This window comes from Neoarius graeffei, chromosome 13 (genome assembly GCF_027579695.1).
Source record: "Neoarius graeffei isolate fNeoGra1 chromosome 13, fNeoGra1.pri, whole genome shotgun sequence".
NCBI lineage: Eukaryota > Metazoa > Chordata > Actinopteri > Siluriformes > Ariidae > Neoarius > Neoarius graeffei.
In genome coordinates this window covers 65,774,468-65,788,613 of record NC_083581.1, presented here as the reverse complement: position 1 = coordinate 65,788,613, position 14,146 = coordinate 65,774,468, and the positions used below count along the sequence as shown (strand labels likewise).

The window sequence follows — 14,146 nt, the reverse complement described above, 5'->3', positions numbered from 1 at the left end:
TAATTGCTTTTTGGCAAATATGTCTGCATCTTGTATTTTTTTTATTTTATCAGTTTAAAATTGATATTTAGTTATAAAATGAACTATTCATATTTTCCAAATTTTTGTCATATGCTCGCGGTCAAGCAGTGACGGGCAGCGCACGCGCAGAGAACTGTCAGTGTTCAGGACAGCAAAATGGCTAGCGGTCAGCAAAAAGCTGACAGAGAGTGCAGAGTTTTTAAAGAACAGTGGACCAACGATTATTTTTCGTTCAGTGTAAGGACCGTGCAGTTTGTCTTGTATGTAAAGAAAGTGTGTCGGTTTTCAAATAATATAATCTGCGTCGTCACTACGAAACCCGCCACAAAGAGTATGCTAGTTTGCGAGGGCAAACAAGAGAAGACAGGATTCGGAGGATGAAATGCGGACTGGCTGCACAACAGAATGTATTCCTTCGCCAAACCCAGATCAACCAGGCTGCTGTCTGAGCTAGCTATAAGGTAGCTCACCTACTAGCTACCCATGGAAAGCCGTTTACTGATGGGGACTTTGTTAAAGTATGCATGCTTGCTGTGGCCGAGGAGGTGTGTCCCGACAAGAAGGATGCGCTCAACGCGGGGAGTCTCTCCGCACCTACTATGACCAGACGAACCGAAGATTTGGGGGACACCGTGTATGACCAGCTGAATGAGAGAGCGTCAGAATTCGAGTTTTTTGCTTTGGCCATGGATGAGTGCAATGACGTGCAGGACACAGCACAACTGCTGTGATCTATTGCTCATATTATAATTTCACTGTTTTTTAAAATGTATTTATTTTATAGGCCTATTTATTTGACCTTTATTAAGTGCTGCACACTATTAATATTATTAATAATATCAACAGGCCTACCTACAATTTATAATTTTCCACTCACCTTTGCCAGTGTCAATCACCTCAACTAGGCAGATGTTTCTTACCTTGACAGCTTTGATGTTATTTTTATTAGAAAATAAATGGAATATCTGTGGTATTTCAAATTAAAACAAAGTGTGAAGACTCGATTACTACTTTTGCAAACCACTAGTAAAGATAAATAAATATGTGCCAGGAATCAAGTGTTGATATAGTAGTGTGGGTATAGTAGTGGGGATGGCTGTGCCAGGCTAGTAATCTCTACTACACAATGAGGCCTGCTGGTGGTCATATTTGTCTGGGTCATACAATTCTATGCTATATAGCTGACCCAACCCCGGCCCCCCATCACAGTCAGGAACGACAATGTGGCCCCCAGAGAAAAAAGTTTGGTGACCCCTGCTGTACAGCTTGGACTCCAAAACAACCCGTGTACCCGTGGCTGACAAAATTCGGATAGGTTACGGATTACGGAAATCTAATAAAAAAGGATACAAAATACGGAGTGGTTACGGATTTTAATACGGATGCACCACGGACGGATTAGTCACGGACGTTTCAGTGTATTACAGATTGATTACCGATTTCATACGGATGATGCATCATGGATAAAAAAAATTAAGAAGTCTAAAACAATTAAATGTTTGAACTGCCGAAGTTCATAATTAAAATTTATATGCTTACTTTATTCATTTACTATTGATATTTCACGGAAGATCACATGTCCGTGAATAAAAGATCCGTGCTTTGTATTTTTTATTTTTATTTTCTGTGAATTCGTATTCCGTGACTTCATGATGCAACAAAGATGCCTGGGAAAAAAATAGCACGTGCTCAGACAACGTCACATGTAAACAATTAGCTGATTGGTCAGATATTTTATCGGATCAGGTCCAGGCCTGGAAAAATCGCTCCAGGAGCAATCTCACCGATACGGATAAACCCTGGCCTGGGCTACAGGTATCGTTATCGGTCTGGTGTGAGCACCAACCACATAACCTGCAGGGGACTGATTTATTTAGAGTTATCGTTATAGCTGTAGTCATAATTATAGCTATTGGTATTGTAGGACCGGGCCTTTACTCATATTCATACTAGCAAAATACCATGTGATGCTATGTGACGTAAACCTATGAACAGACGGCATAGAATGTCAGCATCTTGTTATAATACAAACAAGAAGGGTACTCATTGGAGTGCATACCTCCACCAACGTCAAAATCAAATCACTTGAACCGAGGATAATACTAAAGCTGTTCACCAAATTTCGTCAAAATCTGTTTGCTGCAAAAAGTGATATCTTAGCAAGTCAAAATATCTTGAAAATAGTTGAAACGATCTAGCATTTCCTATTAGAAGAATACAAAACACCAATTCTGACATTATTAAACCTAGTTCTAGATTGCAGCCAACTTATTCTAAGATGTCTTATCAAGTAAAAATATCGGTCCATGCAGCAAGATAATTTCACTAGTAGAAAGTAATTTTCTCCTCAAATTCAGTTTTCAATTTTTTGCAGTGTTCACTACTTTTTGAGTTACGTTGGAAACAGACAAAAACATCCTGGATCCGCATACATATCTGGATTTACATCAAAATCTAATCAATTGTTCCTTGGCCCATGGTTCGCCTTTCCTCAAAATGTCATCAAAATCTGTCCACTACTTTTTGAATTATGTTGGGAACAGACAAATTAAAAAACAAACAAATAAACAAACAAACAAACAAATGGAGGCAAAAACATAACCTCCTCCAACAAAGATGGCGGAGTTAAGAACCTGATTAAACATAAACCTCAGCTCGAAGGGTTCATTGCTGAGAGTGCACAGTAGTAACCAATGCTTTAGCTAGCTAGGTGAGAATAAATGGTTCCAGGCAATGCTAGGTGAGTGAAAACAGGAGCTCTTACCCAGTAAGTTGTTCTTGATAATCAGCCACTACAATGAGAATTCTGACGTAACAAAGGTGATGAAATATGACCTAGAGCTGTATAGGAGAACTTTTCTGAAGTTAAACAAACCTGCATGCATGCAGCCATACTTGATAACTAACGTAGTCAACGGATGCATTTCATTAAAATCAGCTCACTAATGTTATAAAAAATCAATCTAGCAGCGTATGCGCATGGACACACACGTGTGCATTTTTCATAGCCTAGTAAACTAGACCCACCCGCCTAGCGGCCAAAAATATTTTTGCCTACGAGTGGGTCTAGCCTCGGACCATATCAACAACACACCCCGGGCATCAAATCGTGCCCGCCAATCACAACGCAAGGTTTTTGTTTGGATTCTTTGGACGGGCTTTTGCAGGAGTGACGACAAGGCTGCGCGACGCTGGAGAAAGCACAACAGGAAAGATGGCTACGGCTATTGAACAGCGTTCGTTTGACTCCGCTTTGGAATCAGTTTTAGAAGAATTAGACTTGGAGTTTTCGCTGAAACATGAGCAGGAAGAGGCTCTCCGCTCATTCATTTCCAAGAAGGACGTTTTCGCTGTTTTGCCGACCGGCTATGGCAAAAGTCTGATCTACGCTCCAATGGTGTCCCTCTCCACATGCTGTTTGTTTACCCTCCCCCACTGCTTTCTGTCGCTCTGACTACGTCACAGTTACTGTTGCGCTGATTGGTCAGAGCGTTGGCCTATACGCACAGAGACAGTTTGAAAGAGAACGGGTTGTTCCTACCCACACCCTTCGGAAATGTCTACGACCGAGACCGGACTAAATATTCGCATTTAGTCTGGCTTGCCAGGCTACATTTTTCAAGGCTGCTGTATAAAATTAGAGAAACGTAAACAGAGCTAAACAAAATGTTCCATGACGTCCGTGACTGATTAATTCTAAGTAGGTTACTCGTTTCAGTCTCACTTTCCTCCTAATCGGATTGAAAGAATGGTATTGGTGCATCCCTGTGTCCGTTGTAATAATGCGTCAAACCCGTGATAAAAGTTTATGCGATTGGTATGACATAAATATCAGCACCTGCTTTTGCTCCATATGTGTGCAGAGCCTCCGTAACACTTCCTGCTAAAACCTGGTGTCAGATGCATAGCTTAAAATAAAGAGGTGTGATTTCTATAAGGTCAGCAGCAGTAAAAAAAAAAAAAAGAAAGAAAAAAAAAGACAGCAGCAGATGGCAGGGAGAGGTGACCTTACCTCATTCGTGTTCCACCGGTGTCTCTCTTTTGGCAATGAGGAGCATTTTGGTAGACATTCAAGCAGCTTTTTGGGCAGGTATATTTTCAAATGTCCATGTTCATCTGAGGACACAGAGAAGAGCACAATAAGTGTGTCAGCGAGGTAAAGTCGTATGTATGTACATTTTTGCACACCGTAGAATAAAGGAGTTCACTGGCATCGCAAGGTTTGTGTTCAAACATGATATCTTGGTCAAACTCAGCGTATAGGTCGGGGGTGTCAATTACACTGCTCGTGGGCCGGGATCTGCTGAGTAAAGCTTCTAATCTGTATTCTTAATAAAAATCGTTTCATGGACTGTAAGTTAAGTGAAAGTTTAAAAAAAAAAAAGTGTTGCTGTTAATCCAAATCGAGGGTAAAACAGAACAATGATTTCAGAAGCATACACTCTGCTACTAACAAAACATGCTATGGTCTGTAATTCCTTATTAGCGAGCTAAAAATTTGACACTGTAACCCTGTGTCTTTCCAAAAGAACTAATTTCAGAGACTTACAGCAGTGGGGGGTGAATACTTATGCAATCAAAACATTTAAATTTTTTATTTGTACAACCCCGATTCCAAAAAAGTTGGGACAAAGTCTCATCTCATTATCTCTAGCCGCTTTATCCTGTTCTACAGGGTCGCAGGCAAGCTGGAGCCTATCCCAGCTGACTACGGGCGAAAGGCGGGGTACACCCTGGACAAGTCGCCAGGTCATCACAGGGCTGACACATAGACACAGACAACCATTCACACTCACATTCACACCTACGGTCAATTTAGAGTCACCAGTTAACCTAACCTGCATGTCTTTGGACTGTGGGGGAAACCGGAGCACCCAGAGGAAACCCACGCGGACACGGGGAGAACATGCAAACTCCGCACAGAAAGGCCCTCGCCGGACCCGGGGCTCGAACCCGGACCTTCTTGCTGTGAGGCAACAGCGCTAACCACTACACCACCGTGCCGCCCCGTTGGGACAAAGTACAAATTGTAAATAAAAACGGAATGCAATAATTTACAAATCTCAAAAACTGATAGTGTATTCACAATAGAACATAGACAACAGATCAAATGTCGAAAGTGAGACATTTTGAAATTTCATGCCAAATATTGGCTCATTTGAAATTTCATGACAGCAACACATCTCAAAAAAGTTGGGACAGGGGCAATAAGAGGCTGGAAAAGTTAAAGGTACAAAAAAGAAACAGCTGGAGGACCAAATTGCAACTCATTAGGTCAATTGGCAATAGGCCATTAACATGACTGGGTATAAAAAGAGCATCTTGGAGTGGCAGCGGCTCTCAGAAGTAAAGATGGGAAGAGGATCACCAATCCCCCTAATTCTGCACCGACAAATAGTGGAGCAATACCAGAAAGGAGTTCAACAGTGTAAAATTGCAAAGAGTTTGAACATATCATCATCTACAGTGCATAATATCATCAAAAGATTCAAAGAATCTGGAAGAATCTCTGTGCGTAAGGGTCAAGGCTGGAAAACCATACTGGGTGCCCGTGATCTTCGGGCCCTTAGACGGCACTGCATCACATACAGGCATGCTTCTGTATTGGAAATCACAAAATGGGCTCAGGAATATTTCCAGAGAACATTATCTGTGAACACAATTCACCGTGCCATCCGCCGTTGCCAGCTAAAACTCTATAGTTCAAAGAAGAAGCCGTATCTAAACACGATCCAGAAGCGCAGACGTCTTCTCTGGGCCAAGGCTCATTTAAAATGGACTGTGGCAAAGTGGAAAACTGTTCTGTGGTCAGACGAATCAAAATTTGAAGTTCTTTATGGAAATCAGGGACACCATGTCATTCGGACTAAAGAGGAGAAGGACGACCCAAGTTGTTATCAGCGCTCAGTTCAGAAGCCTGCATCTCTGATGGTATGGGGTTGCATTAGTGCGTGTGGCATGGGCAGCTTACACATCTGGAAAGACACCATCAATGCTGAAAGGTATATCCAGGTTCTAGAGCAACATATGCTCCCATCCAGACGACGTCTCTTTCAGGGAAGACCTTGCATTTTCCAACATGACAACGCCAAGCCACATACTGCATCAATTACAGCATCATGGCTGCGTAGAAGAAGGGTCCGGGTACTGAACTGGCCAGCCTGCAGTCCAGATCTTTCACCCATAGAAAACATTTGGCGCATCATAAAACGGAAGATACGACAAAAAAGACCTAAGACAGTTGAGCAACTAGAATCCTACATTAGACAAGAATGGGTTAACATTCCTATCCCTAAACTTGAGCAACTTGTCTCCTCAGTCCCCAGACGTTTACAGACTGTTGTAAAGAGAAAAGGGGATGTCTCACAGTGGTAAACATGGCCTTGTCCCAACTTTTTTGAGATGTGTTGTTGTCATGAAATTTAAAATCACCTAATTTTTCTCTTTAAATGATACATTTTCTCAGTTTAAACATTTGATATGTCATCTATGTTCTATTCTGAATAAAATATGGAATTTTGAAACTTCCACATCATTGCATTCCGTTTTTATTTACAATTTGTACTTTGTCCCAACTTTTTTGGAATCGGGGTTGTAAATAATTTTGCAAATTATCTTCTCATCTCATTATCTCTAGCCGCTTTATCCTTCTACAGGGTCGCAGGCAAGCTGGAGCCTATCCCAGCTGACTACGGGCGAGAGGCGGGGTACACCCTGGACAAGTCGCCAGGTCATCACAGGGCTGACACATAGACACAGACAACCATTCACACTCACATTCACACCTACGGTCAATTTAGAGTCACCAGTTAACCTAACCTGCATGTCTTTGGACTGTGAGGGAAACCGGAGCACCCGGAGGAAACCCACGCGGACACGGGGAGAACATGCAAACTCCACACAGAAAGGCCCTCGCCGGCCACGGGGCTCGAACCCGGACCTTCTTGCTGTGAGGCGACAGCGCTAACCACGACACCACCATGCCGCCGGCAAATTATCTTGATTTTCAATATTAAAAACTTCAGGGGGCGGCACGGTGGTGTAGTGGTTAGCGCTGTCGCCTCACAGCAAGAAGGTCCTGGGTTCGAGCCCCGGGGCCGGCGAGGGCCTTTCTGTGTGGAGTTTGCATGTTCTCCCCGTGTCCGCGTGGGTTTCCTCCGGGTGCTCCGGTTTCCCCCACAGTCCAAAGACATGCAGGTTAGGTTAACTGGTGACTCTAAATTGAGCGTAGGTGTGAATGTGAGTGTGAATGGTTGTCTGTGTCTATGTGTCAGCCCTGTGATGACCTGGCGACTTGTCCAGGGTGTACCCCGCCTTTCGCCCGTAGTCAGCTGGGATAGGCTCCAGCTTGCCTGCGACCCTGTAGAAGGATAAAGCGGCTAGAGATAATGAGAATGAGAATGAGAAAAACTTCAGGTATTTTATATACAAGGCATGACATATAACCCCAATTAAGTTCAGTTCATCTGCAGGTTGCTGCACTGCCTTGCATAAGTACAGTACTTACCCACACCCCACACCCACAATTGCCACCTCCCACCCCCAGAACTTCTCCACATGTTATAACAATACATCCTGGAGCTGAAACAGACTTAATTGAGATTATATATCATGACGCTATACAAAATAGCCCGTAATATTGAAAAGCAGTAAAAATCATTATAGCTTGCAAAATTAAAAATGCATAAATATTCACCCTGGTTACTGTGAGACAATGAAAAACAAGACTATCCAATGAGCAGCAGTTCTGAGAGCGGCCAGAGGACAATGACCAGACTGGTTCGAGCTCTAGTAACTCAAATAGCCGTTCTTCACGACCGCGGTGAGCAGAAAAGCATCTCAGAATGCACAGCACGTCAAACCTCACATCATCACATCGGGTTCCACTCTTGTCAGCCAAAACAAGCAACAATAAATCTCATACAATATTAAATCATGACACAGATATGCCATCAACTCCATTTGCTCTCACTTAAAAAATGAATTTAAATGGAGTGAAAAGCTAGAGAGAAAGAAGGCAAGACATGAATAAGAAAATAAACATCTGAGAGTGCATGGTTAGCAGAAGGCTTTGGGTATTTTGGAACAAAGTCAAAATTTCAAAGGCTTATAGGAATGATGGTAAGCTTTATTAAGACTTTAACTACCCAATAAAGTCCACAGCCATCCTGATCCTCTCTCCAAGGCGGAATGGTAAAAAGCACAAATGCCAGTGTGGGATGAAAGAAAAGGCAAACACAGTTTGTTCAGAGGGCAGTTAAGGCAGGGCCATAAATCAGCCTTTCTATTCTATCGCCGCGTCTCGCTGACGCCAAAGGGCTTAACAGACTCGTCCAATCACTGCTATTTGCCTTCATTGTTTTGGAGCAGAATGTCTAAATTATAATGATATGGTCTCCAACTGCGAACTGAGTGCAATAATAATCACCTTGTTACTATTGTGTGTCGATTACACGTTCGTCTCTCACCAGCACCCACTCATATAACACTCACTTCCAACTGCAATAAAAAAAAACCTCACTGGAACAAAGGATGGGATACACACATCTCACACAATAGTAACAAGGATTCTTTCCAGAATAATACGATAATATCAACAATAATATACATGTAAATTTAACCAAAGTCAAGGATGTGATACAAACAAGTTTTTCCTCTCATTTCTATCATATCATAAACAACATTCAATCTGGAATGAAGAGCAGAATGATGAAATTTTCCTCATATCCTACACTCTGACTCAATATTTTATAGGAAAATGTCAAATATTCAAAACAGAATGAGACTAATATGGCAAAAGGATCTTGGTAGTGAGATTAGGGAAGATTTAGGACAGGATGTGATCTCAAATGTAGGTTGGGCTACAAGGGACGCAAGAAGTAAGTTTATCCATCATGAGATTGTGCATTGATTATTATTTTACACCTCTGAAATGGGTTGAAATGGGCTTAAGCCAGGAAAATAAAGGTTGGAAATGTAAAAAGAAGAAGAAGAAGAAGGCCAGAGCATCAGTGACGTAGTAGCTCACACGGCTGTACCATGAGAAAGCAGACTCGTTTATTATTAGCTAAGCTGTTCTTCATGAGAACAATTAGAACAATGTGATCTTCCAAACAAAACAATCAGAATCAAAATCCACTGAAAACTGAGGGAGGAGTAGAGATTTTCCTCAAAGTTCGTTAACCGACCTAATTAGCAACTTGTTAATGAGAAATCACAAAACCAGGGAGTAACTTTTGTGCATACTGATCAGATCTTCCAAACAAAACAATCAGAATCAAAATCCATTGAAAACTCAGGAAGGAGTAGCGATTTTTGTGAATTGTGGACGGACGGACAGACGGACGCCATGTGATGGCAACAGGTCATCGCCCTATGGCCGGTGACCTAAAGAAGAAGAAGAAGAAGACCAGCGCGTCAGCGACGTAGTAGCTCACTTGGCTGTACCATGAGAAAGCAGACTGGTTTATAATTAGCTAAGCTGTTCTTCATGAGAACAATTAGAACAATGTGATCTTCCAAACAAAACAATCAGAATCAAAATCCATTGAAAACTCAGGAAGGAGTAGAGATTTTCCTCAAAGTTCGTTAACCGACCTAATTAGCAACTTGTTAACGTGAAATCACAAAACCAGAGAGTAACTTTTGTGCCTAGTGATTAGATCTTCCAAACAAAACAATCAGAATCAGAATCAAAATCCATTGAAAACTCAGGAAGGAGTAGCGATTTCTGTGAATTGTGGACGGATGGACAGACGGACGCCACATGATGGCAATAGGTCATCGCCCTACGGCCGGTGAGCTAAAGAAGAAGAAGAAAAAGACCAGCACGTCAGCAACGTAGTAGCTCACACGGCTGTACCATGAGAAAGCAGACTGGTTTATAATTAGCTAAGCTGTTCTTCATGAGAACAATTAGAACAATGTGATCTTCCAAACAAAACAATCAGAATCAAAATCCACTGAAAACTCAGGAAGGAGTAGCGATTTTTGTGAATTGTGGATGGGCAGACAGACAGACGCCATGTGATGGCAATAGGTCATCGCCCTACGGCCGGTGAGCTAAAGAAGAAGAAGAAGAAGACCAGCGCGTCAGCGACGTAGTAGCTCACAAGGCTGTACCGTGAGAAAGCAGACTGGTTTATAATTAGCTAAGCTGTTCTTCATGAGAACAATTAGAACAATGTGATCTTCCAAACAAAACAATCAGAATCAAAATCCATTGAAAACTCAGGAAGGAGTAGCGATTTTTGTGAATTGTGGACGGACAGACAGATGGACGCCACGTGATGGCAATAGCTCACTGCCCTACAGCCAGTGAGCTAAAGAAGAAGAAGACCAGCGCGTCAGCGACGCAGTAGCTCACATGGCCATACCATGAGAAAGCAGACTGGTTTATAATATTATAATCTGTGAGCTGTAGACTGGCCGCAGACCGGACGCAGAGGTTCTTTGTCATGTCAAACAAACTCTACGGGCGCTTACGTTTTTTTTTCAGGTTGCAAGACAAACTTACGGCCAACGTGCGTCTTTCTCCACGAACAAAAAAAACGCAGCGATTTGGGAAACGCCAAAAATCGCACGGCCAAAAAAATCGTACGTCCGGTTGTGACCTAGGCTTTAGAGAGGGTGGTCCCTTGTGGCTGTCTTATAAGTTTTTTGTTTTTTGTTTTTTTAGTTTTGTTTTTTGGGTTTTCTTTATTCATTTCTCTTTTTTCTCCTCTTCTCTTTCTTTATTGTGACTGTGAATCCTCTTATATTGCATTCGTATTGTATGTATTTTTGTATAAAGTTAATATGTTAAAATAAATAAAACCTAAATGACAAAAAAGAGTAGCAGGATGAAAAAAGTCAGCAATCATCTCATCTCATTATCTCTAGCCGCTTTATCCTTCTACAGGGTCGCAGGCAAGCTGGAGCCTATCCCAGCTGACTACGGGCGAAAGGCGGGGTACACCCTGGACAAGTCGCCAGGTCATCACAGGGCTGACACATAGACACAGACAACCATTCACACCTACGGTCAATTTAGAGTCACCAGTTAACCTAACCTGCATGTCTTTGGACTGTGGGGGAAACCGGAGCACCCGGAGGAAACCCACGCGGACACGGGGAGAACATGCAAACTCCACACAGAAAGGCCCTCGCCGGCCACGGGGATCAAACCCGGACCTTCTTGCTGTGAGGCGACAGCGCTAACCACTACACCACCGTGCCGCCAGTCAGCAATCAATATTGTAAAAATTTCTTTAATAGGGAATGAGGGAAGATGCAAGTGCATAGTAGTGGGAAATTAATCTTATGTCATAAAACCAGATCTATTTCCCTACCTCCCTCTCCAGTAAACGTCCTGTCCTGTATTACTGTAGCCACCTCACTAGCATCTTTCAACTAGAAACAGGGTAAATGTACGGTCATGATTGGTTAATCCTGTTTCTCGAGTTACTAGGTGGTAGCCAATAAAATGTGATTAAACAAACTCAGGGACTTGTTCATCTGGAGCAGTTGAATATGAAGGATGCATAATAAAGAATGCGTTATTGAATATCACTACAGCGAAATTACTGCAGAAATTATTTGTCATGTATATAATGCACTATTTTGTGTGTGTGTGTGTGTGTGTGTGTGTGTGTGTGTGTGTGTGTGTGTGTGTGTGTTAGTTATATTAAACACCCACAAATAAACATTTGGAATTGTCCTAAAATATTTCACGAAGGTTCAAGCAAAGCTTGTGCAATATTGATTTTTCTTTGCTCGCAATTTTCCATTTTATAAAATAAATAGATCGATTTAATTGTCCAGAACCAGCAGCCTAAAAAATTGAGCTTGAAGAAGAGTACAGGAGAGTGTAATAATCAGCTGTGTAGTCAGGGACTGCTTGCTGGCAGTGGCAATCACAAAAAACTCAGCTGGATGCTGGATTCACTTTAAATAGTACACTTTATAATTATCATTATTATTAACGTGATTTCTAAAGTGTTAGATTTCGGTCATAATTCTTGTCCTTTTTTCCCCTTCATCTACAAAACAAAAGTGGCATTTTTGACTATTTTTGTCCCAATGTTTTCAGTGGCACCCCTAATAAATATACAACCCCGATTCCAAAAAAGTTGTGACAAAGAACAAATTGTAAATAAAAATGGAATGCAATAATTTACAAATCTCAAAAACTGATATTGTATTCACAATAGAACATAGACAACAGATCAAATGTGGAAAGTGAGACATTTTGAAATTTCATGCCAAATATTGGCTCATTTGAAATTTCATGATACCAACACATCTCAAAAAAGTTGGGACAGGGGCAATAAGAGGCTGGAAAAGTTAAAGGTACAAAAAAGGAACAGCTGGAGGACCAAATTGCAACTCATTAGGTCAATTGGCAATAAGTCATTAACATGACTGGGTATAAAAAGAGCATCTTGGAGTGGCAGCGGCTCTCAGAAGTACAGATGGGAAGAGGATCACCAATCCCCCTAATTCTGCACCGACAAATAGTGGAGCAATATCAGAAAGGAATTCAACAGTGTAAAATTGCAAAGAGTTTGAATATATCATCATCTACAGTGCATAATATCATCAAAAGATTCAGAGAATCTGGAAGAAACTCTCTGCGTAAGGGTCAAGGCCGGAAAACCATACTGGGTGCCCGTGATCTTCGGGCCCTTAGACGGCACTGCATCACATACAGGCATGCTTCTGTATTGGAAATCACAAAATGGGTTCAGGAATATTTCCAGAGAACATTATCTGTGAACACAATTCACCGTGCCATCCGCCGTTGCCAGCTAAAACTCTATAGTTCAAAGAAGAAGCCGTATCTAAACACGATCCAGAAGCGCAGACGTCTTCTCTGGGCCAAGGCTCATTTAAAATGGACTGTGGCAAAGTGGAAAACTGTTCTGTGGTCAGACGAATCAAAATTTGAAGTTCTTTATGGAAATCAGGGACGCCGTGTCATTCGGACTAAAGAGGAGAAGGACGACCCAAGTTGTTATCGGCGCTCAGTTCAGAAGTCTGCATCTCTGATGGTATGGGGTTGCATTAGTGCGTGTGGCATGGGCAGCTTACACATCTGGAAAGACACCATCAATGCTGAAAGGTATATCCAGGTTCTAGAGCAACATATGCTCCCATCCAGACGACGTCTCTTTCAGGGAAGACCTTGCATTTTCCAACATGACAAGGCCAAACCACATACTGCATCAATTACAGCATCATGGCTGCGTAGAAGAAGGGTCCGAGTACTGAACTGGCCAGCCTGCAGTCCAGATCTTTCACCCATAGAAAACATTTGGCGCATCATAAAACGGAAGATACGACAAAAAAGACCTAAGACAGTTGAGCAACTAGAATCCTACATTAGACAAGAATGGGTTAACATTCCTATCCCTAAACTTGAGCAACTTGTCTCCTCAGTCCCCAGACGTTTACAGACTGTTGTAAAGAGAAAAGGGGATGTCTCACAGTGGGAAACATGGCCTTGTCCCAACTTTTTTGAGATGTGTTGTTGTCATGAAATTTAAAATCACCTAATTTTTCTCTTTAAATGATACATTTTCTCAGTTTAAACATTTGATATGTCATCTATGTTCTATTCTGAATAAAATATGGAATTTTGAAACTTCCACATCATTGCATTCCGTTTTTATTTATAATTTGTACTTTGTCCCAACTTTTTTGGAATCGGGGTTGTAGTTCAAAATTTGGACACACTCCGAATTCACAGGATTTTCTGTATTTTGACTATTTTCTACATTGTAGAATGTACTGAAGAGATCAGAACTATGAAATAACATACAGTAGGCATGTCAGATGCTCACTGGCTGTGCTGTGAAAATTGTGCTTGCAGACGCTCATCTAAGTTTCCAGACCTGTCATTGCTTAACTCTTGAATATTTTCTATCATGAATACTGTCATTAAAAAGCTTATAATCTCTGCTTTCCAAAGAAATGTATCTGGTTAAGATCTGTTCAGTACTTTGGGAGTAACGGCAGGTTGAAGTTGGTACAACAGAGCTCGCTCGATGCTCGCATGATGTCAGGAAACTGCCGGTGCTTTTTGAGTCACGGGAAAGCGGTCAGGCTCTCTCTCTGTCTCTCTCTCTCTTCTGATCGATTTCTA

At 41.8% G+C, this 14,146-nt stretch overlaps 1 protein-coding gene across 3 annotated transcripts in view; it reads right to left on the bottom strand.

The window, feature by feature from the left end:
* Positions 1–14,146, bottom strand: part of camta1a (calmodulin binding transcription activator 1a) — a 1,048,086-nt gene that overhangs the window by 989,484 nt on the left and 44,456 nt on the right. For all 3 annotated transcript variants that reach the window (XM_060938363.1, XM_060938365.1, XM_060938364.1), the window contains exon 3: positions 4,034–4,137. In XM_060938363.1, coding sequence (XP_060794346.1) covers positions 4,034–4,137 — 104 coding nt within the window. The remainder of the gene's footprint in view (positions 1–4,033; positions 4,138–14,146) is intronic.